Source organism: Myotis brandtii, unplaced genomic scaffold (genome assembly GCF_000412655.1).
Source record: "Myotis brandtii unplaced genomic scaffold, ASM41265v1 scaffold251, whole genome shotgun sequence".
In the NCBI taxonomy this organism is placed as follows: domain Eukaryota; kingdom Metazoa; phylum Chordata; class Mammalia; order Chiroptera; family Vespertilionidae; genus Myotis; species Myotis brandtii.
The window spans coordinates 1,980,324-2,003,899 of NW_005359516.1; the positions used below are offsets into that span (position 1 = coordinate 1,980,324).

General features: G+C 53.7%; 3 protein-coding genes across 4 annotated transcripts in view; all 3 read right to left on the reverse strand.

The window, feature by feature from the left end:
* ANKRD53 (ankyrin repeat domain 53) overlaps positions 1 to 260 on the reverse strand; it is a gene marked incomplete at its 3' end in the record, with an annotated part of 6,168 nt that extends 5,908 nt beyond the window's left edge. The window contains exon 1 of the mRNA XM_014540922.1: positions 82 to 260. Within this exon, the coding sequence (XP_014396408.1) occupies positions 82 to 260 (179 nt within the window). The remainder of the gene's footprint in view (positions 1 to 81) is intronic.
* Positions 261 to 2,873: 2,613 nt separating this feature from the next.
* Positions 2,874 to 20,937, reverse strand: ATP6V1B1 (ATPase, H+ transporting, lysosomal 56/58kDa, V1 subunit B1). 2 transcript variants are annotated; one of them, XM_014540934.1, is made up of 14 exons: positions 20,711 to 20,937; positions 16,062 to 16,117; positions 10,251 to 10,349; positions 9,952 to 10,045; positions 9,276 to 9,353; positions 8,258 to 8,397; positions 7,228 to 7,329; positions 6,561 to 6,679; positions 5,405 to 5,528; positions 5,086 to 5,236; positions 4,761 to 4,843; positions 3,920 to 4,024; positions 3,625 to 3,754; positions 2,874 to 3,306 (listed from the first exon to the last, which is right to left on the reverse strand). In XM_014540934.1, exons 1-14 carry the CDS (start codon positions 20,826 to 20,828, stop codon positions 3,143 to 3,145), a joined length of 1,563 nt encoding a protein of 520 aa, XP_014396420.1. In that variant the 5' UTR covers positions 20,829 to 20,937; the 3' UTR covers positions 2,874 to 3,142. The 2 variants fall into 2 exon arrangements, with proteins under 2 accessions (XP_014396420.1, XP_005867843.1); XM_005867781.2 differs by having other exon boundaries at positions 6,561 to 6,658; positions 20,711 to 20,936.
* Positions 20,938 to 21,036: 99 nt separating this feature from the next.
* The window catches only part of VAX2 (ventral anterior homeobox 2), a gene marked incomplete at its 5' end in the record, with an annotated part of 11,698 nt that continues 9,158 nt past the window's right edge, over positions 21,037 to 23,576 (reverse strand). Inside the window, one exon of the mRNA XM_014540923.1 lies at positions 21,037 to 21,045. Coding sequence (XP_014396409.1) covers positions 21,037 to 21,045 — 9 coding nt within the window. The remainder of the gene's footprint in view (positions 21,046 to 23,576) is intronic.

A 23,576-nucleotide genomic window follows, 5' to 3' on the forward strand; every position in this document is an offset into this window, starting at 1 on the left:
CTCCGCTCCAGGCCCTGCCCCTCCAGGGAGGCGCGGGGCGGGTTCCCACGCCGCAGCCGGGCCACCTATTCCCCTGCTCACCTAGGCTTTCTGAAGATAGAGCTACTCCTGGGGACCCAGGAGTCCTTCTTCACCTGCTCTATGGAGGCACGTGGTGTGGACGGGGGCTGTGCGCTCCTCCTCGCCCAGCCCCCGCCCACTGAGCAGCACCGTCCTGGAAACTCGGCATCAAACGCACACGCCGCAGACTGAAAGGCCATAGCTTTTGTTTCTGATTGTAAAATCAATGAGCGCGGAGTGTTCAAAACAAAACAAAACAGAAAAAGACAATGAAGAAAGCAAAACCGCAACCCCACCACTCACAGAAATCACGTCTATTACGATCCGCTATATCACTTAGGGTTATATTATGAGCTAACTTCGGTCGACATTCCCCTTGACAAACGCACATTGTGACGCAACCTTGGCCCAACATCCGAATGGATGCGCTGTCCTTTCCCACGCGCTGCAGGGAGCAAAATGGCTCCTCTGGTTGGTTCCTTCGCATGGATTCCTGGAAGTCCAATTACTGGGTGACAGGAATGAACATTTTATTAGCTATTGACATGTTTCCAAACTGCCCTCCAGCAAGGTTTACACAGCAGCGGCGGGACAAGTTACTTTGGGCGAGTTACCTTCTGTATCTCAGTTTCTGCATCAGCAAAAGGGGATACTTGAACCCAATTCACAAGGGGAAGGGATGCAAATGAGAGGAGGCTGGCTGAGTAATTTGCTATTATTAAAAGGAACTCTTCCAACCAGCACTGGATACTAGGGTTTTAAATAAATGTTCGCTAATTTGTTAGTGGCAACAGTGTTCTGATTTGACTCTTTGATTGCCAACAAGGGTTAAACAATTGATTATCAGTGTTTTTCTCTTCTGGGACTTAATGTATCTCTTTTATTTCTTCGAGGGACTTAATGTATCTCTTATTGACTTATCAAACTTATTAACATAGTAACCCTTTATATATTTTTGTTGTTGTCCGTATTTTCCTCAGTTTGCCTTTTAACTTTTTACAATATAGTCAATCAGTGTTGCTTGAGTCAGTGTTGTTACTGAACAATCTATATTCTCACCCCTTCTCAATTAAAAATGGGCAAAGGACCTGAATAGACATTTATCGAAAGAAGATATATAAGTGGCCAATAAGCACATGAAAAGAAGCTCAACATTGATCATAAGGGAAATAAAAATCACAGTGAGCTATGTCACACCCACCAGGATGGCTATAATACAAACCACAGATAATAAGTGTTGTCCAGGGTGTGGAGAAATTGCAACCCTTGTGCACTACTGGTGGGAATGTAAAATGGGGTAGCTACTTCTGAAGTGGATTTGCAATCTGGCAGCCCCTCAAAACATTACACATAAAGTCACCATCTGACACCCAGTCATTTCACTCTCCCTTGATGCCTCCAAATGGGGCATCAAGAGAAATGAAGACCTATGTCCACACACAGACTTGTCCATGAGTGTTCATAGCAGCATTATTTATAGTAGCCAAAAGTGGAAATAATCACAAGTCCATAAACTGATATACGGATAAACAAAAGGTGGTATATCCATGCTGTGGAATATTATTTGGCAATAAAAAGAAATGAAGTACTGATACATGCTACAACGTGGATGAACCTTGAAAATATTATGCTAAGTGAAAGAATCCAGTCACAAAAGACCACATATTGTCTGATCCAATTTAAATATATTTGTATTGATTTCAGAGAGAAAGAGAGGAGAGAGAGAAGCATCAATGATGAGAGAGAATCATTGATCTGCTGCCTCCTGCACGCCCCACACTGGGGATCAAGCCCACAACCTGGGCATGGGCCCTGACTAGAAATCGTACCGTGACCTCCTGGATCATAGGTTGACACTCAACCACTGAGCAAGACTGGCTGAAATGTTCAGAATAGGCAAAGCCTAGGGCTTGGGAAGGGGCCGACAGGGATTTGAGGGGTTGGTTAGCAGGACAGGGTTTCTTTTTGAAGCAATGGAAATGTTCTAAAATTGATTGTGGTGATGGTTGCACAACTCTGTGAATATACTAGAAGTTGTTGAGTTATACAGTAACAAATCGGTAAATTGTAGAGTATGTAAATTAAGTCTCAATAACACTGTTATTAAATGAAAACAACCCTATGCCCTGTGGATACCCAAAAGCTTTCCCTAAATGGCTGTGAGTTGTCATGGGAATGGGACTTTTATCCCCAGGGTCTCCTTTGATGTCAGTTCCTGATCCAAGAATTCTGGCTGGTCCCACAACACAATGACCCAGAAATAGAACTCAGCCCTTTTCCGGAAGTTCCATTCCTCCAGTCCTCCTTGCCTCTGAGCAAGTGTTCATGACTTCATTGTAGATGGGGCCGAGGAGACAGGAGGGATGGCGTTACAGAAGGGCAGCAGCTTTCAAAGCAACATCCAGCATCCTGGATGCTCTTCACCCATTTTTAATTGGGGGCTTCTCAGCCTTTCACCCCCCTCCCCATGTCACGCAGGCTCTCTCTCCAGCAACTCCTCCTCCCTTCCTGTCTGGAGCACACCGAGCTCTTCCCTAGCCTCTCTCAGGCAGAGCCGGTGAGCGTCAGACAAATCTTTTGTGGCCTGGAGCCCATCCTCCACCCAAGAAATGTATCAGGATATTTCCTAACAAAGATAAATATCTTCCAAAGAGAAATTCTGTTGTCAGCTGTTAAAAGACACTGATGTGGCTAGGCTTTCTTGTTTGTTTTGAAAGTGGAGAGAATAATTTAACGAACCTCCTGTACCCATCATCCGCAGCTTGAACCATTAGCAGTGCTTTGCCAATCTTGTTTGCACATAAGATAAACTCTTCACCTCAATTACTTTTCATTTGGGGGCTTTTAAAATACAAATACAAATGCTCCTATCAGAACAAGACATAGAACACAGGCTTGACAATCTGTTCTTTCCCAGCGCTAGGAAGCCAGGGACAGGGATGGAGCGTAGCGGGCGGGGGCTGAGGGTGGTGCGGTTGGCTCAGGTGTATGGAACCTTCAGGATGGGGGGCGGTGGGGGGGAAGAGGGGTGCATGGGCGTGATGCGGAGGGCAGGGGTCCCAGCACGGTGCTGAGGGCGGGGCTAGAATGCAGTGTCGGACGTGGTGTCCTGCGGCGCCGCCTCGCGGGAGTAGAACTCATCGACCACGCTCTGCGGAATGCGCTTCAGCATCTCCTTGGGGAAGATGCGCAACAGCTTCCAGCCCAGGTCCAGCGACTCGAACACCGAGCGGTTCTCATAGGGGCCTAGGGGCAGAGCACGAGCGTCAGTGTGTGTGTGTGTGTGTGTGTGTGTGTGTGTGTGTGTGTGTGTGTGTGATGTGTGTGGTGTGTGTGGTGTGTGTGTGTGAGTGTGTGTGTGAGCGTGTGGTGTGGTGTGGTGTGGTGTGTGTGTGAGCATGTGGTGTGGTGTGTGTGTGAGCGTGTGGTGTGGTGTGTGTGAGCATGTGGTGTGGTGTGTGTGTGAGGTGTGTGTGTGTGTGTGGTGTGTGTGTGTGTGTGTGTGTGTGTGTGTGTATGTCTCGGGGTCAGGGGGTTACTGCCTGAGCGCCCCAAGGGCCTCACCCTGGTTGATGAAGTTCTTTTCGAACTTCTGCAGGAATTCCAGGTAGAGCAGGTCCTCGGAAGTGAGCGCCTCTTCCCCCACCACGGCCTTCATGGCCTGCACGTCCTTGCCGATGGCGTAGCAGGCGTACTGGGGAGGGCAGAGGGGGTCACGGTCACCCTAGGGCCTCCGATGAGGGGTTTTGCCAGGAGAATAGCTCATGGTCTGGATGGGTCTCAGCCCTTCAGCATCTGAAACCAGCCCCCCGCCCCCCCACCTCCACCTCCCGGAGCCCCTGGGCCCGCTCCTTCCTACCAGCTGGTTAGAGACATCGCCATGGTCCTTTCTTGTCATGCCCTCACCAATGGCGGACTTCATCAGTCGCGACAGGGAAGGGAGCACGTTGATGGGGGGGTAGATCTGGGGGCGCAGAAGGTGTGGCAGAAGGCAAGGTCCAGACTTTCCCTCCTTCCCACCCTGCTCTTCCCCACCCACCCCCATGGCTGTCAGGGGTCCTCATTCATCCTACAGACAAGTGGGTCGCACCGCCCTCCTTCATCTCTCACAAACTCTAGGGCTTGAGTGTGTAGGTGTCGACATGTGAAGGGGGGAGATGACATGATAAAGCCTCACTATTTCAAAACGTTTGATTGCTGGACGAAACCAGGTTGGAGCTTAAGTTAGTAGCTACAAAGAAAGAACCTGCCCAGCAAAGAGGAAAAAGTCCTAGGGGTTGTTGCCTTGAACACCTTTGCTAACCCATTGGCACATTATTTACCACCTACGCATGCCGGTTACCCATTGTTTTCTGTTCAGAAAGAGAAGAGAGGGGGTATTTCTTTAGTATCTACTATCTGCCAGGTGCTTTCTGTTTGCCAATGTATTTTATCTTCCAAATGCAACTGTGTGATGAGTATTGTTATTCCCATCTTAGAGAAGAGGAGACCAGGATCAGCGAGGTGAAATCATTTTCTCAGGTTCCCGGAGCCAGGTAGGCTGGAGTCTACCCAGACCTGCCTCCTGTCCCTGAACCAGTCTTCCTGGGGGTCACCTCCTGTGTGTGGGGTTAGCCTGGCCTGGCTTCTCCTCATTCACAGAGACACGAGGCACAGGACGGGGGTGGAGGAGCAGAAGGCAGCTAGGGAGGGGACAGTACCTGTCTGTTATGAAGCTGTCTGTCCACGTAGATCTGCCCCTCTGTGATGAAGCCGGTCAGGTCTGGGATCGGGTGGGTGATATCTACGAGGAAATTCACTAGCCTCAGTGTAGATGGGGACCAGGTCTCCACCCACTCGGGGCCACCTGGGTCCTTTCCCATCGTGGGAGTGAAGGAGTAGATGGGGGCAAGGAGAGGACAGTATCTACCCTCTGGAGGAACAGAACTACTGCACATCTGGGCAAGGAAGCACGGGCCCTTGAAGTGTGGGGTGGGCAGGGAGGGCAGAGGGCTGCGGAGAGCAGTGGGCAGGGAGGAGGCTCACCGTCATTGGGCATGGTGAGGATGGGGATCTGAGTGATGGATCCACCCCGGCCCGACACACGGCCCGCCCGCTCATAGATGGTGGCCAGGTCTGTGTACATGTATCCGGGGAAGCCCCGGCGCCCCGGCACCTCCTCTCTGGCAGCTGAGACCTGCAACATCCACGGGCATTGGGGTAAGAAGGGGGTGAGAGGCTGAGACAAGGAATGGTGACTGGAGGCTCGGTGACGATGGGAAATGGACTGGGGGCCGGCCTGGGTGGGCGAGCTCCGGGGTGCAGGGGCTGGGATGAACCCGACCCCCCTCACCAGCCACCTCACCTCCCGCAAGGCCTCGGCGTAGGAGCTCATGTCAGTGAGTATGACCAGCACGTGCTTCTCGCACTGGTAGGCGAGGAATTCAGCAGCGGTCAGTGCCAGGCGAGGGGTGATGATCCTCTCGATGCTGGAGACACGGTCAGGGTTGGAGTGCCTGTGCTCTGTGTAGCTCCAGTACCGAGTGGGGAGGGCACTGGGAGCTGGGACTGTGCAGAGCAGCAGAGGCGTGGACACGGCCAGCCCCTCTCCCAGCCCCCAGGTCAGGGCTGTCACTCTATCAGGTCCCACACTCTCGGCCCGTGGTCCAAGGTGGGAAAGAAACAGAGGCTGGGCAGGCGGGGAGCTGGGTGAGAGTGGGACAGGCAGGCCTAGGAGTATCTGAGGAGGATGACAGCGCCCCGTTTCTGTGGCCTGAAGGTGAGAGGCTCTGGCATATCAGAGGGAGGCCGTAGGGGCTTCTGCCCTAGCTCCCTCTTCCCCTGGGGCATCCGCCCTGGGGTCAGCTGGAGCCCTGTCACTGCGTCCTCAGGATCCTTTCCTCACTGGTCCCCCACTGGTCCCGACCACTTAGTGTGACCGAGCACTTAGTGTGACTGCTGGGCCCTGGCCACCCCTTTCCACTCAGCATTCCTGAGTCCCCGGGGTGGGTGGGCTGGGTGCCTGTGGGTCTCTCCTTTGGTGATGTCATCCCGGCCTGCAGAAGTCTGTCACTGGGTTTTGGGGGAACTCTCAATACCCAGGGCAGTTCATTAGAATTGTTTTTTTTTCCACCCACTTGACCCCCACTTTAAACTCACATGTTCTAAACTGTAAAATAGCAGGTTTTTCTAAACAAATGGTTTAGGGCAACATCTCATTAGTGCTGACTTTTTGGAAGGATGAGGAGCTGTGACTTGGGACCGAGGTTGATCACAGGTTGTGGGAGGAGCAGAGGGACTGCAGGCAGCAGGCAGGGTGCTGGTCCCACTCCCTCTGTCTCTTCCCGAGCGATTCCTACCCCTTACCAGCCTCAGGTTCCCCCTCTGCACAACAAGGGGTTGTTCTCCCAGCCCTGGCCCCTGGCTGTAGCTCTGGGAAACCCCTGAGCCCCTGGACTCTGGGTCCTGGAAGGGGACAAGGCCTGCTGCCTCGGGGCAGGCGGCACCAGGAGAGGACTCACGTGGGGTCGTTGGCCAAGTTCAGGAAGAGGCAGACGTTCCCCATGGTCCCATTCTGCTCAAAGTCGGACTTGAAGAACCTGGCTGTCTCCATGTTCACCTGGACACACAACAGGGAGGGCTGGGGCGGGCCCTGTGGCCTGAGGGCAGGGCCCAGGCCCCTCCCATCTCTTCTCCGTGAAGCCTATGGACTGACTGTCTAACGGTCACTGGGGTGGCCCTGGGGTTGAGGGGGCAGAGCTGGTTCGCTGCCCAGTCCTGGGTAGGGTCTCATCAGACCCCAGAGTGTCAGACTTCTCTAGGGTGAGCTCTGCTCAGTGCCATCCCGCCTTCCTTGGCCAGCTGCTCCCCATTAACTTCCTGCCCACCCCCCACACCCGGGCCTTTGTATCTGCCTCCCAAAGCTGTCTTGTCTCCCCAAATTCCCTTGTGAACTCATAGCTGCCATGGCCTTTGGGGTGCCCTGAGGGACACATGGCCCTAGTCACCGAGCCCACCGCACCCCTTCAGTCACGCTCTTGCCTCTCCCACCTACAGGCCCAGAGGCTGACAGCTTCTCTCGGAGAAGGAGTGTGCCTCCACCATCAGATCAGGCCACGCCAGGGGCCCGGGGAGACTAGGCTGCCCACCCACAGCTTCCAGAACTTGCCACCTGCCAGCCCCTCTTACCCCCATGGCTGCAAAGACGATGGCAAAGTTGTCGTCGTGATAATCCACCACGGCCTTGGATTTCTTCACTAGCCCCGCCTGGCGGCAGATCTGGGCAGCGATCTGGGGAGGGCGGGGTTAGGAGGACAGACGTCAGAGCCCTCCACACAGACTGCCATTGAGGAGGATGGACAGTCCCCAGTCTGTCCTCCTGCCAGGACTTCAGTGGGAGGGACCCACAGAGATGAAAGTCTACCCCAGGCCCTACAGCTTTTCCCATGGGAGACACTGCCCTGCTCTGCGGCTACTAAAGGGCTGAGGGCGCCTGTCAGGAGGAGCAGGCGGAATAGCGGTGCCGAAGAGCAAGGGCCCCAGCCTGGGTGTGGGGCAGCCTGGCCTTCAAACCCCTGTGCCTCCCCCACCAGCCCTCCACCAGCCTGCTGGGGTTTATCTGGGCACAGAGCTGCCCCGGCCGGCGGGGTGAGGGGCCAGCAGCCACACAGACCAGACGGGTGTGTAGGTGGAGGGCAGGGGTGCTGTGCCCTCTGGCCACTCGGACAGTTCGAGGGTGAGCTGGGGCACAGCCAGGAGTGTCAGGTGGGGTGGTCAGGGGAGGAGCATCTGGAACCCTGTCCCCCCAGCCGCCACGCTTGGTGGCAGAGGCGGGGCAGGAACCTGCACAGGGGGGCTTCGGGTGTCCGTGGGGCTGGCATGAGAGGGGCTCACTCGGTGCACAGAGTACTGCCCACGACAAGGCCCAGTGGGTAGAGCTGACCGCTGAGCAGGGCTGTCACCACGGGGCTATCCAGGGGCTCTCTCGTGAGCCAGGGAGCGCCCCACTCACTTGGGCAGAGGTTTGGAGACCTGCTTGGGCACGACGAGGAGTCCTGTGCAGCCCTGCAGACCTGAGTCGCCAGAGGACAACTGCCCGTCTGGATGCCGAGGACCCCAGCTCAGCTGACCCCTGCCTGCTCAGCAGAGGAGGCCCTCCCGCCCGCCTCTGCCCTGTCCCTTGTCCTTGGTGGTGCCTGGGGGCTCCCACAGGCCTTACCTCGTTGTGGGGGAGCCCAGCTGCTGAGAAGATGGGAATCTTCTGGCCACGGGCAATGCTGTTCATGACGTCGATGGGAGAGATGCCAGTCTGGATCATCTCCTCAGGGTAGATGCGGTTGTAGGGGTTGATGGGCTGGCCTGGGAGACGGCAACCGTGGACCCTGCTCAAGGGTTCAAGTCCTCCCTCGCCCTCCCCAGCCCTCCTCCACCTCCAGAGCAGCACTGTGGACACAATTCCCTGCTATGATGGAAATGGGCTCGATGGCACCTCCTCATCGGGTAGCTACTGAGCACCTGAAATGTGGTTTTGTTTTTCTTTTATTGAATGAATTCGTTTAAGTAGCCCCATGTCCAGTGCCCCTTTGGACAGTGCTGCCCTGGGGCCCTGGAATCCTCAGGGGGTGGGAGCTCAGGCTGAGGGCCCCGTGCTCAGAGCCAGGGCCTCCTCCAGACGTACAGGTGCTGTGCAGGGTTAGGGCGACCTGAGGGCGGGCTCAGAGACCTCCTGTTTGAGTGGGTGTGTGTTCTGTGCTCTGCCTCCGACTTGCTGAGTGGCCTTGAGCCAGCCAAGGGGTCCTCCCTCACATCCTCAGCAAGCGGATGTGATAGGGCTGGAGGGCTCAAGACGGCCTCCCTTGGAATGGGGGAGAGCCTGGGAGGGGCTGAGTCTGCTTGTGCAGCCGCCCCAGCCAGCTCTCAGGGGCCGGACAGGGAACCGGAAGGCAGGAGAGTGGTCTTGGGGCACCTGTGGAACCTGCACAGCGATGAGGCATCTACGGGCTGGACATGGAGTGCTGACGGCAGGACTCGGGCTGTGTGGCCCTGGGGGGACAGAGGGCCCTTGCTGCTCTCCTATCACACATGATTGGCCATTAGTCTGATCAGCCCTGGAGGCGAGCCCTGGCCTGTGTCTGGTGCAGAACTTCCAAGGACAAGCTGGCAGAGGTGATGACTGGGGTGGGGAAGGGGGTTGAGGGCTGGATCCCAAAAGCCCCGTAGAACTTCTGGTCACTCACCATTGATATCGAGGAAGTCCTCCGCCATGACCATCGGTCCCTTGTCAATGGGTTTGCCAGAACCATTGAAAATCCGACCTGGGGGTGGGCAGGGGGTATTGGAGAATGCTCAGGGCCAGCCCTGGGTCTCGCACTGCTGCCCACCTCCCACGCCACCACCAGCTCCCACCTGCCCCCCACATGCCAAGTACTCTGTCTCCTTCCCCTTCCACCCTCGGTTACCCCCAAAGAGCTGGCTACAGTGACTGTCCCTTGGGAGTCTTCCTTTCTTTCCTGGAAACCTTTATAGGCAAGGCCTTGGCCCAGAACAACCACTCTAATGGGGTGATTTGGGGGGCTGGGAAGAGGAGAGGGCCAGGTAGAGCAGATCTTGGGAGAAAATTAGGGGCTGTGCAGTCCACTTCGGGCTGACCCACATAGAAGGCTACCTATGGTGCCTCTAGTTTATTGAGGCTGCCTTCCTCATTCACGGAACACCTGCTGTAGTCAGGCCCTGAGCTGGGGTTGAGGGTCAAAGAGAGAAGAAGACATGACCCCTGACCTCAGAGAGTTCACAGGTGAGGCAGACGCGTACACAGGCAGTGACAATGCAGTGTGCTAAATGCTTGGTGGAGACGTTGGATGCAGGACAGACGAGCATACCCACCCTCATCCCACCCCCACCCCCACCCCTCACCCAGCATGTCCTCTGACACCGGAGACCGTAGGATGTCCCCTGTGAATTCGCAGGTGGTCTTCCGAGCATCAATCCCAGAGGTCCCTTCAAACACCTATAGGACAAGAAAGAGGCTAGTGACTCTAACAAGGGGCTTGCTAGAGAGAAGGGCCTCCATTCTCCCATGTATGCCCAGCTCTGAGCAAGGCACTCTCAGGAAAATGGGGCATTTCCTGCCTTTGGAGCTTATCAGATAATGTGGGACCTTTGTGGGTATATTCATTTATTCAACCAGCCAGCATCTCATTGGTACCACTTACCTGAACAATTGCCTTGCTCCCAGACACCTCAAGCACTTGCCCACTCCTCTGAGTCCCATCTGGGAGGGTGAAGTTGACGATCTCAGCATACTGGGCGAACTGGCAGGAAGGGAGAGCAGCCCAGAACAACACTGAGACCAGAGGTGAAGTCCCGGTCCCCTCCCAGTCCTCCTTGATCAAGTCCCAAGTTTCTATCCTCCCTGTTGTGCTCAGACACTGTTGGAAACAAACGCGAGGGACTGAAAGTGGCAAGTTTGAATTCTTTTCTGCAGGCAGTATACCTGAATGGGTAGAAGCACCAACTTTAGAGTTGGAAGACTAGTTAGAATTGAAGCTCTGATGCTTAGGAGCTGTGTCACCTTGGGAAGTTATATAATCTCTCTGAGCCTTAGTTTTCTCATCTTTAAAATGGGGATAATAATAATAATAATAGCTACTTCACAGGGCTGCTATGGGGAGAAAAAGAGATAACATATGTAAAGCCAATTAATTGGTGTTCAGCACCTCATAACAGCTCAATACAATTTAGTCGCTATGGTGGCTGTTTAGGTCTTTTGGATGGTCCAGTTGCCCCTGGAGACTAATGGAGCACACTGTGCAAACATGAAAATAAACACAAAGTAAAAATAATAAAAACAAAGTTGGGATTATTCTAGGAATTCAAAATTAGTCTAATTTTAGAAAGTCTATTCATGCAATTTCTTTATTAGTGGATAAAAAGTTTTAAAAACTTGTGGTCATCTCAAACATTTTTTTTAAAGTTAAAAAACCTCAAACCTATCCATGATTAGAAACAAAAGACAAGAACAGGGGTTGGGAGGTCAAATATATGGTGATGAAAGGAAACTAGACGTTGGGTTGTGAACACATAATGCAATATACTAATGATGCGTCATAGAATTGTACACCTGAAATTTATATAATGTATTAACCAATGTTGCCCCAATAAATTTAATTTTTTTAAAATATAAGAACAAAACTACTCTATAAAAACAGAGACTAGCCCTAACTGGTTTGGCTCAGTGGATAGAGCGTCGGCCTGCGGACTGAAAGGTCCCAGGTTCGATTCCCGTCAAGGGCATGTACCTTGGTTGCGGGCACATCCCCAATAGGAGGTGTGCAGGAGGCAGCTGATCGATGTTTCTCTCCCATTGATGTTTCTAACTCTCTATCCCTCTCCCTTCCTCTCTGTAAAAAATCAATAAAATATATATTTTTTTAAAAAACCAGAGAATAAAAGGGAAATTCCTTAACCCCCAAACGTATCCCCCAAAACCAACTGAAAATATTATACTCAATGGTATAACGTATAAACATCCGTTAAAATTGGGAGCAAGACAACAACGCCTGCTGCCATCATTCTGTCCAGTGTGCACTGGAGGAACTAGACAAAGTAATAAGATGAACAGAAAATAAAGATTAGAAGGAAACAAAACGGCAAAATGAAAACCCCAAATCCTAAACCGATAAAGAGCATAGCCCTCCAAACACTGTAGACCAATTTCTTATATAGATGCAGAAATGATAAATTGTTACTCAGTAAATCAATCAGTGTATTAAATAAATTACAACTAGGGTTCATTCCAAGAATGCAAGCCTAGGTCAATCAACATTAGGGAATTTGCCAACAATTGACAACATAATAATAATAATAATAATGAGTTTGTCAACATAAGTGAGAAGAAAAACTCCATGGGCTTAGGTAAATAGAAACTTAAAAGGTGTTTGACAAAGTTCGGCAGCTGTTTCTAATACAATTTTATGTAAAACAGGAGCGGAAGGCAACTCTTTGAACACTAGACTATTTACCAAAACCAACATCAACATCCTGGTAAACGGTGAAATGCGAAACCCATTTTCATTTCCAATAAAATCAGTAACACAGAGCCGCCTGTATCACTGTTGTTACTAAATTTTTTTTTTTTGGGGGGGGGGGAGAAACTATCAAACCAAACCAAACCAAACAAAAAGAAAAAGAAAAAAGTGTGCCAAATCATAAATGGAGAATGTTCTATTTTTTTTAAGTGGTCAGAGGAGGAGACTCTATTCTTCAAAAATGTCAGTCTCTCTGGAAATGTTCCAGATTATAGGAGACTAAACAAACATAATGACATAATGACCAATAGCAAGAGACATAATCTCCCTGACTTGCACGTGATATTATACACTAGTAGCTAGAAAAACCCAAGAGGCTGTAGTCAAAACAAAAACAAAATGACAACCCCCCGGATTAATAAGAGAATTTGGCTGTATACAAAATAAACATATAAAAATTAAACTCCTTTTCTTCCTTTTCTAGCAACAAGCAGAAGAGGAAATGAAAAAAAGCATTCTATCCACAATAGGGCCCAAACTCATAAAATATTGGATATAAATGTAACAAGAAAGGTACAAGAAAAATAATAAAACCTTATAGGACATAAAACAAGCCCTGAATAAATGGAGACATGAAAAAGCACACATAACTGCTCCACCACACTGCCTCCAGGGCGTCCCCAACATTAGTGGGTCAAACAGTAATGTCCACTGAATGTGGAATCTGTTTTCCAGAAATGAGTGGGTCTGATTTCTTTAGTATAGTTGGCTCAGGTTTTTTTGTTTTGTTTTGTTTTTTAAAAAAATATTTTTATTGATTTCAGAGAGGAAGAGAGAGAGAGAGAGAGAGAGAGAGAGAGAGAGAGAGAGAAAACATGCCTCTATTTGCCAATATATAGCAGGATGTTCACATGGGTTATTTCAATAGGTTGGGGGCAAATAGTTAAAGTTTATGTGTCTTTTCTTTGTTTCACTAGATCCAAGGAGCATTTTTTAAAAATCAAAAAGTAATAAAAATTTGGAACATGTTCAAATGGTTATTCACCATCATTACTATCATTTTATCGCCTGCTCTTCACAAATTAGTGACCTTAATGGCCAGGGAGGCGGGACGGATGGCTCAATTTGCCAACCGGGTGTGACCAGCGCGGGGTCCACTCCCCCGGGGCACCCCTGCTGGGGTTGAACCTGAGGCGGGAGGGTATGCAGCCCTGATAGTCACGGAGGGAAGCTCGACCTGTGAAGAAGATGCCTGGAAGGCGACTTGATTCTCCCCCTAACCACCCCTCAGACCCTTTGCAGGGAGGGTTTTGGGGGAGGGGGCTAGGCCCAAGAGGAATGCTAGGAGGTCCGCTCGGAGGTCCGCTGGGCTGCTAACTCCCAGCCGTCTTTGGCTTCTCAGCCACAAGAGGGAGCCCGAGAGCAAGGGCTGTGTGGCCTGGGCCGCAAGTGAAATGAGTCCTGGCTCTGTTCCCTCTGCTGCTCTCTGAGCCCGCCGCTGGCCTCTATGCGGAGCTGAAGGTGGGCTGCTCACCTCCGGAGGAAAACTACTGGACGGGACACAGGCCAGAGTGGGCCCCAAGGAAACCAGACAACGGGCCCAATAGAAACCAGGCAGCAGGGTGATAAAAAGCCATCCTGTTCATGTGGGTTTCTGTGGGCGAGGGGGGGGAGGGGAGGTGAGGGGGAGGAAAGGAGAGTGAAGACAGAGTGGCACAATGTGTGTCCCTGAAAAATGAAATCTGAGAAAAGGAACTTCAAATAGCAGAGAGACCACAGTCACACAGTAGGAAGAACTGTCAGAACCGTCACACCCAGGCATGGAGAGTGCGGCCTGGACTCCTTCAGGCTCTGGGCGTTCCTGTGTTGGGTTTCATTTGTAGGGAGTGGTGGTCATAGCCACTGAGTCCGGAACAGAATTCCATTGAGCAACAGCGAGCGTTTAACGGGAGGAGCGCCGTTTCCCAGCCACCTACGGAGCAAACCCGAGCCTGACTCTCACTGTGGGTTGCTAAGAGCATTGCAGGGAGTGGGGATGGTACAGGACAACCCGTCCCCTCTGCTGGGGATTCAACTGAGTCCTCAACCAGCCCTCTCAAGCACAGGGCAGCTGCCGTACACACCCGGAGGACCAGGAAGTTCTTAGGAAGACTGGCAGGAACCTGCACCTCGGAAAATCAGATGAAACTACCCAGAAATTTCACAGGGACATGAACACATACCTTCAAACGTTTGCACACAAGTTCAAGGCCTTTATTCCCTGGGCTAAGAACCTCTGATCTACACAAAATTCTTCCCCCAATATTTTTCTGTCCGAGGATGGAAGCAGGAAGTTAATTGCCTGTGTGATTCAATGCGGACGGGAGGTGGCGCTGTAGAGGAGGAATTGTGGCATTTTGCCCAAGCAACTCTAGAACAGGGAAAGGGGTGTGAGACAGTGAAGAGGGGTGCATAAAGGTGCCTTCTGAACTTATAAAACTAACACTACCGACTCCTCTCCTTCCCCTCGCTAGCCCAGGGTCCATCACTCAGTTGTCCTGTTCTTTAAGAGTTCCAGATGTATGCGATCGTCATAGAACCGTAGGTCTGGGGAGCTAACTCCAGTTTCCTAGTCCGGCCCACTTTACAGTTGAGGAAATGGGTGTCTGCCTCAGTACTGACTCTTCATGTGGCAGCGGGTCCTACAGGCTGACAGGTATAGCAGGGAGTGTGGTGGAGGTGGGCGAGGGGCAGGAGATGGCACCGATGTTTAATCAGGCATATGAGCGCATCTGCCTTCCAGCCAGAGCTATAGCTGGCTGTTCTCAAGGAGAACAGGAATTACACATTTACCTGATTTGATCCTCACAGCAGCACTATGATCACTTGATAGATGAGGAAACTGGGATTTACAATCCTAATTCTGTCAATTGGGAGTGGAGCCCAATATTCTGTATTTCGAACAAGTTTGCAGTTGGTGCTGATGCCGCTGATCTAGAATTGACAGGTGGCTAGCAGAAGGGTGAGCTGGAGCTGGGATTAAAAGTCAAGAAGCCTGAGTCTGGCCCCAGTGCACACACACATAACTGCTCCACCACACTGCCTCCAGGGCATCCCCAACATTAGTGGGTCAAACAGTAATGTCCACTGAATGTGGAATCTGTTTTCCAGAAATGAGTGGGTCTGATTTCTTTAGTATAGTTGGCTCAGGTTTTTTTGTTTTGTTTTGTTTTTTAAAAAAATATTTTTATTGATTTCAGAGAGGAAGAGAGAGAGAGAAACATCAATGATGAGAGAGAATCATTGATCAGCTGCCTCCTGCACGCCCCCTACTGGGGATCAAGCCCACAACCAGGGCATGTATCCTTGACCGGAATCAAACCTGGGATCCTTCAGTCTGCAGGCTGACATTCTATCTACTGAGCCAAACCAGCTAGGGCTGGCTCAGTTTTTGACAGGTCCATATTTAGTCATGCTAATATTTATTCATTCATCTCATTCACTTACTCACCCTTCCTTTGAACACACTGAGTTCCTACAATGGGCTGGGTGTTCCATGCAAGTGCAGTGAGGGGCTCTGGGAGCTCAGGATTAATAAAACACCATCCATGCCCAAAAGGAGGGCAAAGTGGGGACAGTGGACAGGGAGGTAACATGTTGACAGGTGGTGGCCAAATGCCCCCAGTGGATGGGACACTGACAATGAGGCGGTACACAAAGCTGAGGAAGTTACATGTGGCCATTCTAATGCTGAAGAAAGAGGCGCAATAGCCTGGATTCCCCAGCTCCTTGGTGATAGAAGCAGGTCCCCCAAGGCCTAGAGTGGGCCCCTCACTGGAAAGGCAGGAAGGGGAAACTTCGGGTGGCTGGGAGAGAGCTGGGGAGGAAGATGTGGGCGTGAGTGGCAGGGGGGCATCTAGGGGCAGGGCAATTTAGAAGAAATTCTGCAAATCCTGCCCAGGGGTCAGGGACTCCTGGGATTTGGCCTTGGTGCCTGGGAAGAGGCGGAAGTCTTACCTTGACCTGGTCCAGCACCACCAGGGGCCCATTGACGCTGCACACGGTCCTGTAGGCTGGGGGAGGAGTGTTGGGGGAGGGTGTCACATCCAGACACACACACACACACACAGACACACACACACACAGACGCAGACACACACACACACACACACACACACACACAGACAGACACAGACACACACAGAGACACAGACACACACACACACACAGGCATCTTGGGCCTTCCCTTCCCTCCCGCTAAGCACCAGCCCATCCCCTCCCTGGCCTGGGCCATCAGGGTCATTAGCTGTGACAGAGCCAGCCACCATTGCTGTAAGGGTCATGCCCCTGCCTGCAGGGCTCCACCGCCTTGGACACCTGCAGGAGGCTGGGGGAGGGCCGGGGCCAGGGCAGAGGCCCCTCGGAGTCCTCCCCTCCCAGCCACACAGAGGCCTTTCTCATCCCTGAGGCTGCTTCCCCTCCGGCCTCTGCCCCTCCTCACCCACTCCCTCCTCTCTGACCCACAGTGTTTTGCAAAAGCTCCCAGCCCCCAGCCGTGGCCAATGGCCCTCCCCTGCCCTCCCCAGGACCACACTTCTCTCCATCACCCCATGCTGATTGAACTCCGTGTGTGGAGGGGGTGCAGACATCAGTGAGAAAAACCAGCCAGCACCCCTGCTCTGCCACGAGGCCCTGCCAGGGAGACTCCCGGAGGCCCCAGGTCCACCAGGTGCCCGCGGGGGAGGAGAGAAAGCAACAAGGAAGGAGGAAGCGGCCCAACAGTGGCTGCAGAGAGAGACCCATAAGGGGGAAATGAGCTCCGCTTGCAGAGAGCGGTTGGGTTTCACATCAGAAGACACTTCCTCGCTGCTGTTGGGGCCCCAGTGGAAGCAGCCATGCTGGGCAGTCAGGAAGCCTACTTTGGCTCCTCGAGTGGCTGGCTGAGGGGCCCTGGGGCCCTCCCTCACCCACACCCCTCGGGTACCGGAGACCTTCACTGGGGTCCTTATAAAGCCTCAACGAGACAACTGGGCTGAAGGAAGTTGGCAGGCAGGATGGGCAGGGTCTGTGAGGTCGCTGGGTCACTCACAGGCTGGAAGGACGGCCCAGGGCCAGTGGTCCAAGCACCCTTTTAGCAGGCGAGGAACACAGGGCCCAGAAGGATGAGGAGCCAGCCCGGTCACACAGCACGCTGGTGGCAGAGGAGCGGCTGGGATCCCCTCTTTGTCCTTCTTCTCAGACCACATTGCCTTATGCCTGTAAGCCAGCCTGGCACCAAGCCACCCCACACCAAGGGAACTAAAGGGCCCCGCTCACGCCCCCTGGTGGTCAGACCCTTTACTTTTGTTGGATATGAGTTACTTTCACTGAGAACCGAGTTAGGAAAACCCATTGGGTGAGGGTGTTTTTGCCCAGATAACTGCAAGGCTTTCCTGGGTTTAGACAACTAGGAAACGTAAGAACAGGAGGAGGGCACCACCAGGTAAGTCCTTCTTGGGCTTGGGCCCGGAGCAGGGGGGGTACTGAGGCAGGGTGCTGAACCAGAAGGGCGGGGAGGGGCACTTCCTCCACAGGCCTTCCTGAGCCTGTGCAGCCTCTCCCTCCAGCTGCTGGCCCACCCCCTCTCCATTGTCCGAGCTGACACTTCGGGTTGCACTTTGGGCTGCAGGCTGGGGGAGCCCCTCCCTGACCCTGTCTCCCCACCGCCTTCCCTGTCAAAGACTCAGCAGGGGGCTCTCGCAGCCCACTAATTAGGGCGGCCCAGCCACACACCTGCAGAGTCCTGGGAGAGGGCTGCGGCGGGCGCCCAGGCGTGAGGCCAGGGTGGGGGCAAGCCGGGGCAGCAGGTCCCTCACCTCTTCCCTGATCCTGTTGGAGGGATTAGGGAAGGGGGGCAGGGGATAGAAGCTGAGGGTTCTTAGAATCAGCCCAAGACCCTGCTGGGTGGAACTCTCAGTGTAATAACCTCTCTGGCCTTTCAGTTGAGGAAACCGAGGCAGCCAGTGGTGTGGCACTCAAGCCCCCGGGCAATCTGACCTGGTTCCATCCCACCAGCTAGGCCACCAGCCTGGCCATCATCATTTTTGCTCATGCTGTGCCCCCACCCCTTACCCTATCAGCCTAGCAACTTGTGCCCCACACCATCAGATAAAGCTCCATGCCACCTCCTCCCCTGGGGAACAACTGTAGCTCTGGGGGTGGCAAAGGGGTCCCTTCTTTCCTGGAGTGGACATGTTGGGGTTCACTCCCCATCCCAACTCCACCGCCCCCCCTTCTTTCTGGCCCATTCCCTCCCTAGCCACTGAAGTGCCTCAGGCCACCTCCTCCTCCGGGAAGCCTCCTGGATTCACTCCATCCATTGGCCCCCTGAGCCCTGGGGCTGGGAGCCAGCTGCCCTCCTCCTATGCACCTTCTGTCTCTACACAAAGTTCTCCTGGAAGTGCTTATAGGCCCCGGGTAGAAGGCCAGACTCGGAGGAGGAGTCCGGCTCAGCTTAGGAGGGCAGCAGCTCTGGGTTTTGTGCCTATCCATGCCCCTCCCCCCAGGGAGAAACCCCTCAGGCCCTGAGGAGGAAAGGAGGGAATTGGTGAAAGCTGCAGGTGCAGAGCACTTGGGGAACCCTGCCTGCCCTGGGGGTGGGGGCTGTTAAGGCGGGGCTGGGGCTGGCCCCGGGATGTACCCTGTGAGGACACTGGTGTGCCGCAAAGCAAAGGTGGTGGCTTTTGTCATTGCAATGACATCGTTGACACAGCTGTGGAGCCCGAAGGGGCTCCCCCTGCACTGCCCCTGGCCTCTGGGTCAGCTGTTGTGTGTGAACACCCTTGTCCCAGTGGGGGCCACACGGAGCAGCACACTTGCAAACCTGGGGTTGCGGGGGAGGTTGCTGCCACCCCTGGATTCCAACCTGGGTCAGACTTGACCCAGGCTTGTTGACTATAAACAAGGAACTGGCTGAGAGGGATCTGAGGGGGGCAGTGGGGGGGCGGGGGGAGTGCAGCCTGCAGGGTTCCTGGAAGAGGGTACATTCCAGGGAGAAGGAAAGCAAAGCATGTAGGTCCGGACTCCAGGACCCACAGCCCACTCGGACTCCGGGATCCCGGGATCCCGGCTGCTCTCCTGGTCCCACGGGGAGGAGGGATGACGGGAGGAGCCTCCCATCACATGGGACTGGACGAGGGTCAGCGGACTCCTCTCAGGTCTCCAGGCCTGGGCTCTGGACCCAAATGGGGCCCAGTCGCTGCATATTTCTGGGCCTTGGGGACCTCCTCGGCCCTGGGGAGGATCTGGGCCTTCATCCTCTCTGCACCCACACAGGGCAGAGCTGGCAGGGCATCTGGATTAACCTTACACCACTCCTCTCAGCAGCTCCTCAGCGGAACATACTCCACCCTCAGTGCCTGCTGGGGCCTAAGGAGGTGCCACACACCCCTGGACTCCTCCTGGGGCCTTGGGGCTCCACTCCCAAACGCAGACTGGGCTCCAAGCTGCCTCTCAGGCCACTCCTCCCCCCATCAGATGTGTAACTGGAGAGGAGGGAGGGGTGGCTGTGCTACACCAGCTTCTCCCCAAACACACCCTCTTAGCAGCCTCTGGCTCTGCTCAGCTGGTGCTGGCCAGGCCGGTTTCCTCCAGTGGGCTGGGCTGCTGAGAATTCTAGAATGAGCCTGGGCAGGGAGAGTGACCTTGGAGTAGGAGAGATGGCGGGGGCAAAGGGCTCCCTTTGGTCCTCAGGGCCTCACCGGGTTCTCTGCCCCAGACACTTGAACTTGGGCCACTTCTGCAGGACAGGCCCTCAAGCCACCGCAGGGCCACGCCCTCTGAAGCCTGCAAAGATGCACTCTGGCACACACACCTGTACACCTGGACGCCAGGCGCTCCCCCTCCCCCGGCTGTACACACACAGACATGGACAGCACCTGAGCACACCTCCGTGTTCACCACGTGAGCATGCACGCTGGAGCATATACACGCACACGTACACACCCTCACCCTGAGTGTACAAGTTGCACACACAGTGTCTCCCTTTCCCACTTTGTCCAAAATGACATAGATACCCACATTTCTTCACTCTGATCACACACACACTCAAGCTGTCACACACATTCACACATATCCTCACATGAGTGAAGGCGAGAACACGCAGGCACACGCCTTCCCTGGCTATACACGCTGACATCCACCCCAGAACGCACACGCGGCACGCACCCATCGATGTGACACACAGTGTCACGTAATTCCCATCCGGAGGATGCACACCAGCTCTGCATTGCTACACAACCCCCCCAAGAACACGCGATCACACGTTTCCTCATGCTGGGCCTGGATACATACCCCAAATACACATGTTCACATACACACACACTCTCAGGGGCAGGTGGGTGCCCTCTCTGGACTTGGGGTCTCCATGCAGGTCCAGAGTGATGACGGGGAGCTTCTTGCAACGACTCCCCTGCCCTCCCCTCTGGGGTAACCTGGGCTCAGACCAGCATCTCTCCACCTGCAGAGGTGGCTCCTTGCACAGGCAGCTGATGGTATCACTCCACTGGACCGAAAGCCCCCTAGGCCACTCCCCCCACCCTCTGGTCCTCCTCTTTCCCTGAGGCTAAAAAGCAGTGCCTGAGGACCAACAGCCCACCCCACGCTCACCCACTGGGGGTCATACTCACTGACACGGGGGTGAGTAATGTAGTTTCGGGTGACCGCCTGCATGTGCTGGCGAGCTGCGCCCAGGTCGCTACCACTGCCGGGGAGCCCCCCAGGCCTGCTGTCTACCTCCATGGCCATGGTGAGGTGTGGGGCTGGAGCGGAGTGCCTGAGCCGAGCTGGCTGACTGACGCAGGTCCAGCACTCCAGGTCCAGCCCGAGCTGGAGAGAGCCAACCAGCCTGCCTGCCCCGTGGCTACCCCTCCCCTCTCTCCTCCCCTCCTCCCCCTAGTCAACTGTAAACAGGGAAACTTGGTTTCCTGGAGCAATTCCAGATCTGGGAGGTGCCCTAGGCCACCTGAAGCAGGAGGAAGGGGGGAGGGGGGGGCACAGGGGTCTGGCTGGCTTCTCTCACTTCTTGAGGTTCCTCCACCCCAACCTGCAGCCAGTGTGAACTCATTTCCTCCCCCTGGCCAGGAACTTCAGGTGTTCTGACAGCCCCATACCCCTCACCACATCTCTTCCTGGTCTCCCCCCTCAATCTTCGCTTCACCATCTCCACCAGCAACCTGCTGTCACCCCTGACCATACGGGGTACTTCTTCCCCTGCGCAACTCCATTATCATCTTTTTTTGAACACCTAGGGAGGATCATTCTTGGATCAGCTTCAGTGCCTCCTCCTCCAGGCAGCCTCCCCTGGGTCCTCCAGCACCCGGAGTCACCACACATCTGGTCTCTTTCCTGTGTCATGCCCTTGAAGGGGACCAAAGTTCTGCCACCCAAAGCTGCCTTTTGGGATATGGATTTTAAAGTGGTTATTAAGAAACAAAAGACTCAGAGAGAACCTTTGACCTGCTCCCTGTTCCTGCCTAAGAGATCAGGTGGGGAAACCGGCATCAGGAAGGGACCCTGAGCACAATCACCTGAGCATCACACGGTCAGGCCCCAAGCAGGAGCCTGTGGATTAACCCCCCACCCCCTCGCCAGGCCCATTGGTTTCTGGGTTGCCGGGCCAAAATCTACCTCCAGGCGTTCTGCTCTTCCCCAAGTACCTGCAAATCACCCATTTTTACTTGTAAAATCTAATACCCCACTCCCCCCCCTTTCTCCTTTGTCCAAAATGACACACATATCCAGTTTTGCCTCCCTGTCTTTGGAATAGTCATGCTTTTATGAATTCTAAGTGTGCACGTATTAAAATTCCATTTTCTCCTGTTAACCTCTGGTAACATGGTTACTAGCCCAGCTAGAAGAACTCAGAAGGTGGGAGGAAACCTATTACTTTTTTAGCCCCCACACCCTTTTGGAGAGTTCTCTTTTGCTGCCGTCACTGGTCTGTGAGCCCCAGAGTTGAGCCTGTCTCCTCCATCAGCCTTGGGTTCCTTACGCCTTTCTGTCTCATAATATTGACAGCTCCCTGAGAACCAAGACAGGCCTCTCTCCATCTGATCATAGAACCCTGTCTCATTTCTTCTATTTCACTTCAGCGTCCCATGCAGCCGGTCCCTCCTGACATTTTTAGCCCAGGGCAGCAAGCGCAAATGGAGGAATATGTTTTGGGCGGGGTGGCTGAACAAACTGTGCCTTCCCCTGGGCCAGGGCAGTGCAACACAGGTCTGCCAGGCAAGGACACGGTGGTGGCTGGACCTGCCCAACCCAAGCTCCTCCCCAATCACCCATATGTCTCATTCCAGACTCAGGATTCCCCTCCCAGCACCCCATTCTGGGTGACTCAGGGCAGCCAATTTGAAACCAGATACAGTGGGGCCTTGACTTACGAGTTTAATTCGTTCGAGACCCAGCTCGAGCTCGAGCTCGTTAAGGAGCTCGTTAACTCAAATTACTCTATAACTCAATGCAAAAAATCGGCGAGAGACAGCTGGTATCTCAAAAAACTCGTTAGTCGGGACACTCGTAAGTCAAGGCCCCACTGTATCTGGTTTCAAATTGGCTGCCCTGAGTCACCCAGAATGGGGTGCTGGGAGGGGAATCCTGAGTCTGGAATGAGACATATGGCTAAGGACCCATTTTAGGGTCCCTCTCTCACCAATTTCCATTCTTTCAAAGAACTCTCTTGGGCTGGGGCAGGGATGGGGGTGACCATGACGGGCTAGCAGGGGGAACTCTTTGTGGTGACGGACAGTTCCTATTGCTGATTTCAGTGGTGGTCCATGAATCTTACACGAGTGATGAAATGACGTGGAACGGTGCACGCACGGTACCAATGTCAATGTCCTGGTTTTGATGGTTTACACCGTAGTTACGGAAGGAAGATGCGACCATTGGGGAACCTGAGTGAAGGGTACAAGGAGTTTTCTGGACTATCTTTGCAACTTCCTATAAATCTACAATGACCGCAAAATACTAAAAAGTTAAATGAAAGTTTCTTAAAAATGCTCATATTGCTGTGTCTGTGGTGGGTGGGCCTTTTCAAGCAGGTGGGGTCTCACCTGGGCGTACCTTTGATCCCCTCTCGCAGGCTCTCCGGATCCACCCTTTCAAAGGATTTAGCATCTCCTCCCTCACGTATTTTTATGTTTGAAAGAGGATTTTGCAAAGGGCAACGCTGAACCGGGAAAAGCGTGGCTGCTGCTGCCAGGGGCGTGGGAGTGCCGGGGTGGGAGCCCTAGTTGGGAGTGGGAGCCAGGGAGCCGGATCCCCCAAAACCGTGAACATGGCCCCAGTTTCTGCCCCTCCCAGGAGAGAGCCCCCCTCCACCTCAGCCAAGAGAGGGACAGAGGGGGTCGAGGGGCAGGTGCTGTGGGGACTCTGTTTCCCTTCGTCATTGTTTTCCTTTTATTTCAGTGAGAGGCACACACGCACACAGCACTCACACACACAAAGCTGCGCAGCCCAGGCTGTCTGGTCCTGGTCCAGAGTCTCTGCCAG